Below are 12669 nucleotides of genomic sequence, written 5' to 3'. Positions count from 1 at the left end.
TCAGTTCTTTTCATTCTTTTTTCTTTATTCTGCTCTGCAGTAGTTATTTCCACTATTTTATCTTCCAGGTCACTTATCCGTTCTTCTGCCTCAGTTATCCTGCTATTGATCCCATCTAGAGTACTTTTAATTTCATTTATTGTGTTGTTCATCATTGCTTGTTTCATCTTTAGTTCTTCTAGGTCCTTGTTAACTGATTCTTGCATTTTGTCCATTCTATTGTCCATTCTATCTCCAAGATTTCGGATCAACCTTACTATCATTATTCTGAATTCTTTTTCAGGTAGACTGCCTATTTCCTCTTCATTTGTTAGGTCTGGTGGGTTTTTATCTTGCTCCTTCATCTGCTGTGTGTTTTTCTGTCTTTTCATTTTGCTTATCTTACTGTGTTTGGGGTCTCCTTTTTTGCAGGCTGAAGGTTCGTAGTTCCTGTTGTTTTTTGTGTCTGTCCCCAGTGGCTAAGGTTGGTTCAGTGGGTTGTGTAGGCTTCCTGGTGGAGGGTACTAGTGCCTGTGTTCTGGTGGATGAGGCTGGATCTTGTTTTTCTGGTGGGCAGGTCCACGTCTGGTGGTGTGTTTTGGGGTGTCTGTAGACTTATTATGATTTTGGGCAGCCTCTCTGCTAATGGGTGGGGTTGTGTTCCTGACTTGCTAGTTGTTTGGCATAGGATGTCCAGCACTGTAGCTTGCTGGTCGTTGAGTGAAGCTGGGTGCTGGCGTTGAGATGGAGATCTCTCCGAGATTTTTTGCTGTTTGATATTATGTGCAGCTGGGAGGCCTCTTGTGGACCAGTGTCCTGAAGTTGGCTCTCCCACCTCAGAGGCACAGCACTGACTCCTGGCTGCAGCACCAAGAGCCTTTCATCCACAGGGCTCCTTAATTTGGGATGATTGTCTATTCAGGTATTCCACAGATGCAGGGTATATCAAGTTGATTGTGGAGCTTTAATCCGCTGCTTCTGAGGCTGCTGGGAGAGATTTCCCTTTCTCTTCTTTGTTCTCACAGTTCCCAGGGGCTCAGCTTTGGATTTGGCCCCGCCTGTGCGTGTAGGTCGCCGGAGGGCGTCTGTTCTTTGCTCAGACAGGACGGGGTTAAAGGAGCCGCTGATTCAGAGGCTCTGGCTTACTCAGGCCGGGGGGGTAGGGAGGGTCACGGAATGTGGGACGGGCCTGCGGCGGCAGAGGCCGGCGTGACGTTGCAGCCTGAGGCGCGCCGTGCGTTCTCCCGGGGGAGTTGTTCCTGGATCCCGGGACCCTGGCAGTGGTGGGCTGCACAGGCTCCCCGGAAGGGCGTGTGGCTAGTGACCTGTGTTCGCACACAGGCCTCCTGGTGGTGGCAGCAGCGGCCTTAGCGTCTCATGTCTGTCTCTGGGCTCCGCACTCTCAGCCGCGGCTCGCGCCCGTCCCTGGAGCTCTCTCAAGCAGCGTTCTTAATCCCCTCTCCTCGTGCACCAGGAAACAAAGAGGGGTAAAAGTCTCTTGCCTCTTCGGCAGGTCCAGACTTTTCCCCGGACTCTCTCCCGGCTAGCCGCGGTGCACTAACGCCCTGCAGGCTGTGTTCACGCCGCCAAGGACTGTGTTCAGTCCTCTCCCGGCGCTCCGACAAAAGCCGGAGCCTCAGCTCCCAGTCCCGCCCGCCCCGGTGGGCGAGCAGACAAGCCTCTCGGCTGGTGAGTTCCGGTCGGCCCAATCCTCTGCGCTGGAATCTGTCTGCTTTGCCCCCCGCACCCCTGTTGCTGTGCTCTCCTCCGCGGCTCCCAAGCTCCCCCCCTCCGCCTCCCGCAGTCTCCGCCCGCGAAGGGGCTTCCTAGTGTGTGGACACTTTTCCTCCTTCACAGCTCCCTCCCGCTGGTGCAGGACCCGTCCCTATCCTTTTGTCTCTGTTTAGTTTTTTCTTTTGCCCTAACCAGGTACGTGGGGGGTTCCTTGCCTTTTGGGAGGTCTGAAGTCTTCTGCCAGCGTTCAGTAGGTGCTCCGTAGGAGTTGTTCCACGCGTAGATGTATTTCTGGTGTATCTGTGGGGAGGAAGGTGATCTCCGCGTCTTACTCTTCCGCCATCTTCCCGGAAGTCTCTACTCTGTTTTTTATAATGAGGTATAATTTACATTCAGTAAAATGAACACATTTTAATTGTTCCTCACAGTGAGTTCTTCCCATTGTATAACCCACGTAACCACCACATGAAACAAGATACAGAACATTCATATCGTCCCAGAATGTTCCCTCATGCACTGTGAACTCTTTCCACCAAAATAGGGTGGCATATTTTAATATAAGGTTAATTATGAGGCTTGTATTTTCCCCAGAAGAAGAGAAGAGCAATGATGAAATTGAAATCTCAGGGAAATTTTCCTTTAATATATAACCCTTTCAAAATTGTCTTCTAATTAGCACAGTTACTCTGAGAATATTCATTATCTTTGAGGAATTCAGAAGTTGCTGTTTCCCAACCACCTGAGGGCCGTGTGTATGCTGACAAGGCTCTGTCAAAGGATTGATTCACCTTCTGTACAATTTCAGGAATACGATTAATGAATCGAAATTGTGTCACAGCCACTGGACTCCAGTTCATAAGCCACCTGATTTATGATAGTTACGGATTTGCATTTTTAAATGTTCCTTTTGCTTGAAATAGAGATTCCACTGTGGTTTTGGTGGGGTTTTTTTTACAAGTTTACTCACGTATTTTAAAATGTAAATTGAACTGGCTTTAAACTTGCATTTCTAGAAAGATAGTGGTACTCTGAAGACATCTTTTATTAACCCATTTCATCTTGTCAGAATGATTTAAATGTTTTTTCTCTTGACTACTGAATATACTCGCAGGAAAATGGACCTGAGTAAAGTTAACTGTTGTTCTTCACTCCTTTGCTCTTGTGTTGCCAATAGTCCTGTAAGGTTTAGGTTCTATCAGAAGCACTCAGATACTCAGTGGGCAATTGACAATTTCTACCTGGGCCCTGAATGCTTGGACAACTGCAGAGGCCATGGGGACTGCTTAAAGGAACAGTGCATCTGTGATCCGGGATACTCTGGGCCAAACTGCTACTTGACTCACACTCTGAAGGTAACGTTAAAGCCCCTGAAGGAAGCATGTACTCTCATTGCGGACCGTGCATCAAGAACCAACTTAAGAGTGAGTCTAGGGGCTTCCCTGGTGGCGCAGTGGTTGAGAGTCCGCCTGCCGATGCAGGGGACACGGGTTCGTGTCCCGGTCCGGGAAGATCCCACCTGCTGCGGAGCGGCTGGGCCCGTGAGCCATGGCCACTGAGCCTGCGCGTCCGGAGCCTGCGCGTCCGGAGCCTGTGCTCCGCAACGGGAGAGGCCACAACAGTGAGAGACCCACGTACCGCAAAAATAAAAAAATTTAAATAAAAGAGTGAGACTAATAATTTATAACCACATTCTTTGGGGCCCCCAGTCAATAAGTCCTTTGTATGGAAACTTTAAAAATATGTATTAGGTTTAAGGGTTCTGGATTCCTAAATCAATCTCCAAGGTCGGGGGCGCGTACTACCAGGGAGAACAAGATAATCAGGGAATATTGGGGGGAAAGTGCTAAAACTGTTTTATTTTATCTTACTCCTTTAAATTTTCAATTTTTGTTCATGTTTCATAGAAACAAAATAAAGTACAAAAGTATTTTTATATAATATATAAATAAGTATATTTTGAGAGTACATGCTTAAGTAACGTTTTACCAGTAGGAGTATTACTATACTCAACTTTACAATTGTTTTATTTTAAGATTCTAGATTTTAAATTCCAATTATTAAACATTATTTAAGCAGTTTAAATGATCTTCAATATATGATGGAAAAGAATACTATGGATGTATCCTGTTGGGTTTCTTTTAATATCTTTTGGAAAAGCATTTGAAATCAGCTCTAATTCTTTTCAAGTCCAAGATGTAATTCTGTATTGTCTTAACTATTACATAATTATTCTTTAAAATCGTTATTTTTAAATACATGCCACTTAATTTTTTCCAGACTTTCCTGAAGGAACGCTTTGACAGTGAAGAAATCAAGCCTGATTTATGGATGTCCTTGGAAGGTGGAAGTACTTGTACTGAGTGTGGGATTCTTGCAGAGGACACTGCACTCTATTTTGGGGGATCCACAGTGAGACAAGCTATTACCCAAGATTTAGATCTCAGAGGGGCAAAGTAAGTCAATTTTTTGTTATTTTTGTCACAACTTAGTAAGTTGGCCCCCGAACCAGAACGCGTGTGGAAGAAGCTGTTATCCAGGACTTGAGTAGACGATTTGTTCTAATTAACTGTTCTGACGGATAATATGTGCTTGCGTTCAGATTCCTGCAATACTGGGGGCGCATCGGTAGTGAGAATAACATGACCTCCTGCCATCGGCCCATCTGCCGGAAGGAAGGCGTGCTGTTGGACTACTCTACCAATGGAGGCACGTTTTGGGGGTGAAAGCCACGCCCTGGAGCAGATTGCCACATTCCATCCAGTGCCCCTCAGCAGAGTCCCTGCAAAGCTTTGCTGACCTGGCAGTGCAAATAGTGAAAGCCACAAAGAGAAAGCTACAGACCTTAGTTGCATTACACGTTCTATATATGTGTGACTTCTGTGTTATACAAAATCTACCCAAAAAGGGACAAGAGAGAAATCACATTAAAAAAAATAAACTCCAAACTTTATGAATAAAGAAAATAATCACGATGCTTAGCTGAAGCTTGATTATAAATGATACAATTAAGAAATAAATTTTTGCTTGGTCTTCCAAGTAAAAGATAATTTTAAAAACATTTTAAAGTGTTTTAAAAAGCTTTTGTGTGAACAAGCATGTAATAAATGCTATAGAAGAGCTACAAGAAAACGTCATTAGTTGTGGAAAAAGATAGTCAATTCGTGAGTCTGTCACACTTTTAACAAGATTCTGTTTCATTATTTTGAAGTAGCTGAAACCAGGCCAGTAGTACCATGAGGTCTTTAGAAAATCAGCTTTAGCAGATAGGTATCATTCTTAATAACTGGCAGATAAATAGATGACCCCGAAGTATTTTAGGGTATTCAAAAAGTGTTTTCTTAAGTAACGTAAACGTTCCACCTACTCTCTTATCAGTTGATGACAGAAGCTTCATATTCGTCCAACAAATCACAAATTGCATAGAATTATAATAGCTATATTTAAAAATACTAGGAGTTCTTGTCCAGAAACATGCAAAACATGGGTGTTTCTCATTATTTATGAGAAATAATGCATATAGGAATCGAGAACAAAATTTTAGAAGCAGAAAGTATATAATTTTTACTTAAGTGTTTCGATTTGTGGCCAAGTATTTCTAAATACCCTTCTTCCCCTTATGTCATCAGCCTCATTTTGAAGCAATATGTATAAGTGGGGAACACTTATAATAAAGTCAGTGAAATCAGTTCTCATTATCTGGCTGAAGATTTCTTTGGGAAATTTACGGTAACTGCAGTATACTGGTGGTTTGTGGTGTTTTTTCCAGATATGTTACTTTTTTGGTGTATTTGCTTTATAGGAATTACTTGGACTTTGCTCCATGAGATGGATTATCAGAAATACATTTCTGTCAGACACGACTACATCCTTCTCCCCGAGCATGCCCTCACCAACACAACTCGACTTCGCTGGTGGCAGCCTTTTGTGATCAGCAATGGACTTGTGGTCTCCGGGGTAGAGCGTGCTCAGTGGGCACTAGACAACATTTTGATTGGTGGAGCAGAAATCAATCCCAGTCAACTGGTCGACACTTTTGATGATGGTAAGAAACAAGACATTGAACAATCTTTCCTGTGAGTCTTTTGTCTGATTATGTCTTTACATGAGTTACTATATGAAAAGCCTTTAGATGAGTTCCTAGCACATATTTACTGATCAACGAATGTTAGCTATTATTTTGCCCAATAATTTATACATCTTCAAGGTTGGCTGCTTGTTGAAATGTCAACTAAGAATTTATGTTGAAATGTCAACTAAGACTTTAATAAATCTCATTAAAGACAAAATGTCTCGCTCTAAGTATAATTTGAAATTTCAGTAGCCCAAAATAATTTCTGTTTCTTTAGGAATTTCTGTGCAGAGATACACATTGTATTGGTTTGAAAGTATACCAGGAAAAATTTTGCAGTGGTGAAAGTTACCGGTCTAGCAATTACATTTTAAAAGTTGAGTAATCATTGTCCTAGCATTTAATAATCTTTTCTAGATGTGATTTCTCATCTTGGATTTGTATATTATACCAATTAAATAAAATAAAAGTCAATCTTAAAGAGTAAGCAAAGAGCTAGAGCATAGACATTCAGGTAGTTCAACACTAAACCAATTAATTCAAGAGAATAACATGCCATATTGCTTCCAATTTACCTTAACAGAAGGCACTTCCCATGAAGAAAACTGGAGTTTTTACCCTAATGCAGTGAGGACAGCAGGATTCTGTGGCAATCCATCCTTCCACCTCTACTGGCCAAATAAAAAGAAGGACAAGACTCACAATGCTCTCTCCTCCAGAGAACTCATCATACAGCCAGGATACATGATGCAGTTTAAAGTAAGGGGAAGCGGCTCTTCCAGAGTCTGCATTACATTTCGGGGAGGGGGTATAGAGAGAATACTTATTTGAACAACTCCAAGGAAATGATTGATTTCATTCATTAAAAGAGACTTTATCAATAAAAGAAGTTATCTTTCACAAAGACCTTTATCTTGTAGGATTATTTGAACACAGGTTAAAATCTAAGTATATTGGGACATGGCAAGAAATGTAACTGTATTGTATCTCAGATATGTAATCTTGAGTTCACTTTTCCAAACTTGGAAATAAAAAGCTCAAATAGGCACATCTGCCTATTAGTTTCTTTGTCTCTGTCCCCCCTTTCTGTCAGTCTCTCTCCTCCATTTCTCTACCACTTTCTCTTTATGCCTATTTCATACATCAAGCCACTTTGCTTTCTTTTTTTTTTTTTTTTTTGCCATACACGGGCCTCTCACTGTTGTGGCCTCTCCCGCTAAGAAGCACAGGCTCCTGACGCGCAGGCTCAGTGGCCATGGCTCACGGGCCCAGCCGCTCCAAGGCATGTGGGATCTTCCCGGACCAGGGCACAAACCCGTGTCCCCTGCATCGGCAGGCGGACTCTCAACCACTGCGCCACCAGGGAAGGCCCACTTTGTTTCTTTATCTATCCTTTTTCATTATGTCTTTCCATTTTTCTTTTGTCTCTGACTTCCAAAAACGAACCTGTACATTAGCCCAATTGGAACTTCCCAAATCCTCAAAGATTTGAAAAGGACTCTCACTTCTTAAAATTGCATATTTTATTCATATAGAAGAATGGAAGGGAAGGCATAGGAGGTAATTAATAGACAATTAGAGAGAAAGATAAAGCAATATCAATTAATGTCTTTCTCACTGAAGAACACACTAAAAAGGGGCATTACAGAAATGCAGTTTATTACTAGATCATTTTAAAGAGACAGATCAGTTCTAATACCCTTTTTTAAAAAGATGTGCTATAATCACAATTAATAGTAAGAATCCTTATCAGTATAATAAAAATGTATTCACAGCTGGGAGAAGGGGAAAATCAGGACTTATTATGTACAGGGTTTCAGTGTTGCAAGATGAAAAATTCCTGGAGATATGTTGAAAAAGCAAACAAACAAATTTTCTGGTTTCCTCAGCTCTGTATTAAACTCTCCTTCAGAGACTGTAGGGTGGTGAGGCAAGCCCCCCAAATGCTACCACTCCCTCAGGACTGTCTTTAACTTAGTGACATGAAGGATGCTCAAGGTCATGTCCAGTGTTATACCACCCCTAATTCCAAGCCACGTCCCTTAAGGCTTTCCCTCTACCAGGCTCACATCAGAGCATTTTTTGATTAAGTTGGTTGGGACCTCCTCTTTTGCTTCTTCTATCAACCCAGAACTGAAGAGACTGAAATTTTCTCTAGCCAAGTCAATTTGTTTCATAAAAAAAAAAAAGCTTGTCCCCAGAAATTTCATGATTAAAGTGTCCCTAAATCTGCATTTTTACAGTCACCGTAGAATGGTTACCTGTGTATGTGTGGCTGAGTTGCATTGCTGTGTGTCTGAAACTGTCACAACATTGTTAATCGGCTACACTCCAATATAAAATTAAAAGTTTAAAAAATAAAGTCACCCTAGACTTTCTAAACACCATATCCATAACAGCTTTCAGCTTTCACCCATTCCTCATTTTTCCTTTTCTTTGTACTATTTGGCACTCTTTTCCTTGTCTTCTCCAGCTCGTGAAATTCTCTTTGCTATTGGCTGCTGCTTCTCCTCTTACCTTCTTGATATCCACGTCTGTCTCCTTTTTGGTTCCTCTTCTTCCCTCAACCTGGTAAATATCAGCATTTCTTAGTACTTCTCCCTGGCTTTCTTCTCTCTTCACAGACATTCTCACCTTTGGAAACTTCATTCATCCTCTGGCTTCAAATATCACACCTTTAAGAGCAACTCCCAAATCTGCATATACAACCTTGACTGGCCCATCAACAGCCAGTTCAGTACTTTTAATAGCCTGTGTACATTTCTACACCTCTGCCTTACTGGCACCTCAACTCAACATGTCTAACGGTGAACTTCATATCTTCCTGCCCCATGCCCACTTCTCTTTCTGATTTTCCTATTTCTCTTGATAGCACTGCCTGTCACCTATTCACTGGCTCTAAATTTTAATTTAGTCTTTGACTTTTCACTTTTCACATCTAATCAGTTACTACATCCTTTAAATTCTAACTCCCAGTGTTCCTGGCACCCATCCCATCTCCTCTGTTTGCACTATTACCACCTTTATTCTGGCCCTAATTAAATGAGTAGGCCATTGAGTAGTCCTTTCCTTTCTAATCTCTCTCCACTCCCACCTGTCTTCAACAGCACAGTCAGATTGATCCTTACAAAGCACAGCTTTGAGCCCATCATTCCCCTGCTCATTAACCCTTAATGACGCCCCACTGCCTACCAAATTAAGATCAAACACCTTTGACTGCAACTCATGGTCTGTCAAACTCAACCAATCTTTTCAACCTCCTCCACCAATATTCCACATACTCTACACTTAGACCAAAACACACCACACGCTGCACTCCAGACATGCCACAGTGCTTTCCCACCCAAATGTCTTTCTCCTGTCTCTACCTCTCAGACTCTTCCCATTCTTCAGGGACAGTTCACATACACTCTACCTGATGAATTCTTTTCTATTTTTTTAATTGAAATATATTTGACATATAGCATTGTATAAATTTAGGGTATACAACATGTTGATTTGATACATTTATATATTGGAATATGATTGCCACAATAGTGATAATTAGCACCTCTATCACATCACACAATTATCTTTTCTTTTTGTAGTTGGAATAATTTAGATCTCCCACTTCTGATGAACTATTTTCTAACCTACTTAATAAGATTCAATCTCTCCTTCCTGTGAAGCACCACAGCATTTTATTTGTATGGGTTCTGGTTTCCATTTCCACCATTGGAATATACTTTGTATTCTATCTCTGAAACCAGGGTTGTTTTATGAATAAGCATATAGTCTAAAGTTTTTAGCATTAACCTTCCCTACTATCAGCACTGAAATAGGACTTATTGAGTAGATGATTAGAACTTAAATTTGAATCACCAAATTTTTCTAGCATTTATGCATTATTGATGATTCAAGCATTTAATTGCACATAATATGGAATGCTTTTATTCACATGGAAATGGAAAAAGACTAGGAATAAATTTAAGTAATTAAAAATTGCTATTTTTAATTACAAATAAAAATTTAATGGTAGCATCAATGAAGATAGGATATCAATGAAAGTGTTTTGAACCAATGATACTTTGTTTCTTTCCTTTAATTCTCCAAATACTGCTTTCCTTTTGACCAATTTATCTTCCCCAAATTTATGATTAATATGTTATACTAATTAAGTAAATAGAAATAGTATATTTTTAACCTTAATTCTCGTCTCCTTGCAAAATGGCATGACTTTAACAAAGCTCAAAAGAATGTGTTCTTGATGTCCTGGCAGGCTGCTCTGTAAAAGCTTCTCTGAATACTTCTTGATTACTTTTCAGAGTCATAATGAACAGAGATGGGATTTCTAATTAATGAGAGGTATTATTTAATCTAGCCTGACACATATCAATTGTTTGCTTGTTTTAGATTGTGGTGGGTTGTGAAGCTACTTCTTGTGGTGACCTTCATTCCGTAATGTTGGAGTACACTAAGGATGCAAGGTTTGTGAAACACTGTCTTACATTTCCTCCAAACAAGAATATACAATTCAAATGTTTGTCTGTTTTTAAGGCAGCTGCTTACAGGGGAGCATTCTTATGTGTTAAAAGTGGCAGTTCCTGTGTATACATGTAAAAATTTCATTTGTATAAAATTTACACACGTATCTTATTTTCAAATTTTTCCTTCAAACCAAGAAAAATCAATGTTATATTATGCAGCAGCCAACAAACTTTACATTGTAAGTTAAGTAAGACACTAAGTTTGTCCTCAAAGTAGAACCCTCTTTTATTCACGTTGCTTGTTCTCAACCAGCCCTGATAAAAATATAGATCAATGAAAGGTCTGAACATGCTCTAGCTACAGTCACACCTCCTAAAGCATAGTAGCAGTACTGAGCATCAGTCTGACAGAGGAAGTTTGCCTTGTTGGTGCTGGCAGGCCTGCCTCTCACCACCACTTTGAAAAATGAATTATAGTGAGAAAGTTTGGGTAGATAGAGAACTTTGTCAGTCGACTCCAGGTGTAGTTCTTGTAACAATATCAGTGGGAGGAAGTTGCTAGAATGCCACTCTGTTCCTGCCATCATTTTATTCTGTCATCTGTGAATATATTAATGTGCCTGAAAAGAGTTAGGATCTATCTCATAAGAGATAGTTTTCAATTTTTCTTTTTATTATCTGTAATTATAAATATATATAGGAAATAGGAAAGTTACATTAAAATGTCTTAATTTAACCCAGCCCTAAAGCATTCTGTTGACATAAGACAGGTCATGTACTTCTCTGAAGAGCTGTCTAATGCAGCCTTTTTGGTTTCTGCAGGTCCGACTCCTGGCAGCTCGTTCAGACCCAATGCCTTCCTTCCTCTTCAAACAGCATTGGCTGCTCCCCCTTCCAGTTCCATGAAGCCACCATCTACAATGCTGTCAACAGCTCCAGCTGGAAGAGAATCACCATCCAGCTGCCTGACCATGTCTCCTCCAGGTAGGTTGCATACTAAGGTCAACTTGGTGGAATCATCTGCCTGTCTCGGCAGAGCACATACAGTGAGGTGAGAGCAACTGATAAAATGAGGCTAGACTTTTAGTTGCAGCCCTAGTACCCTTTCCCCTCATCTCCCCCTCCTCTCACCAACCCATGCCCCTAAATGGCAATTGCATGTCCCAAGAAGAAATAGGATCTTGTCGGTAAATGATTCATACACGTCAGATTTTCTTTTGATTAAATACCACAGCACACACCAAACTCAATCACAGGCCCAGAGACTTGGACTTGGCACCATATCTGCCCCGGTGTTCTGTGCCCCCAAAGGCTGTGCTGCTCCTCGCAGAATCAGTGCCCTCTGGGTTCTGCCAGGCTGGTTGGGTTACGCAAAGCTGCAGGGTAAATATAATGGAGAACAGTCTTCCTAGAGCAGCATTTATTTTCCTCAAAGATTTGAAAATGATACACCACTACAGGAAAAATAGGTTTATTATGGAACAGAATAGGAAATTCACGTAAAATTTTCAGGGCTTTTGGGGTATATACTCCTAGAATGTGAGGTGTACACCACTCACCTCCACCAATTGGATGCTTCGGGGAGAAGTTTGGGAAGCGCTTTTCTTAGAAATAGCCCCCATTCCCAGAGGCTGGATGCTGGACGTAGCCGTGGAAAATAACAGCCTCCTGGATCCCTTCTGCTCTCTGTGGGACTTTCAGTGCAACCCAGTTTCGCTGGATCCAGAAGGGCGAAGAAACGGAGAAGCAGAGCTGGGCAATTGACCATGTGTACATCGGAGAGGCTTGCCCCAAGCTCTGCAGTGGGCACGGGTACTGCACCACCGGCGCCATCTGCATCTGCGATGAAAGTTTCCAAGGTCAGAATCCCATTTTGTCGTTCTTGACACAGGAGACCATGGAGTTCTCATCTCAACATGTGTGCAAAGGCTGCTAGGAAATGGATAGAAACTCTGGCCTGAGGGATTTGAGATAGATGATACACTCTTTGATCACATAGATATTTACCTCTGGCATGAATTACCAAGGTTAATTTTATGCTATGTTCCTTGAATTTTTAAAAATGCAGATTTTATCCTCCCAGGATATTCTATGGTACCTCACATTCTCCAACTTCTGTATAACTCCCTGCTCCAACCCCTACCTCTCACACTTGATTTCCACTCTGGACCTCTCTTCTGCCCGGCCTGGCTGCCTGTCCCTAGATACTGGCCCAATATTCCTTCTCCCTGGACCGGGAAAGGAGCAGCCACTGTCCTCCCAAGATGGAGCCGACAATTCAAGATGTTCTGTCTCCCAGGTCACTCTGTCACATAAAAAACCTTCATGACTCAAAAAAATATACTTTTACTGCTTGAATTTCCAGAGGCTAACTGTGTATTTGGGGCAGAGTATTCAGTCAACTCCTAACAGGAGATTGCT

The 12669-nt window shown here is 41.5% G+C and overlaps 1 protein-coding gene across 1 annotated transcript in view; it reads left to right on the top strand.

The window, feature by feature from the left end:
* Nucleotides 1-12669, top strand: part of RELN (reelin) — a 509830-nt gene that overhangs the window by 482013 nt on the left and 15148 nt on the right. The window contains exons 53-60 of the mRNA XM_004263378.2: nucleotides 2888-3065; nucleotides 3991-4166; nucleotides 4313-4419; nucleotides 5513-5755; nucleotides 6366-6541; nucleotides 10175-10248; nucleotides 11071-11232; nucleotides 11950-12107. Of these exons, the coding sequence (XP_004263426.2) occupies nucleotides 2888-3065; nucleotides 3991-4166; nucleotides 4313-4419; nucleotides 5513-5755; nucleotides 6366-6541; nucleotides 10175-10248; nucleotides 11071-11232; nucleotides 11950-12107 (1274 nt within the window). The remainder of the gene's footprint in view (nucleotides 1-2887; nucleotides 3066-3990; nucleotides 4167-4312; nucleotides 4420-5512; nucleotides 5756-6365; nucleotides 6542-10174; nucleotides 10249-11070; nucleotides 11233-11949; nucleotides 12108-12669) is intronic.

This window comes from Orcinus orca, chromosome 9, assembly GCF_937001465.1.
Source record: "Orcinus orca chromosome 9, mOrcOrc1.1, whole genome shotgun sequence".
NCBI classification, from domain to species: domain Eukaryota; kingdom Metazoa; phylum Chordata; class Mammalia; order Artiodactyla; family Delphinidae; genus Orcinus; species Orcinus orca.
This window is presented reverse-complemented; position numbering and strand designations above follow the sequence as displayed.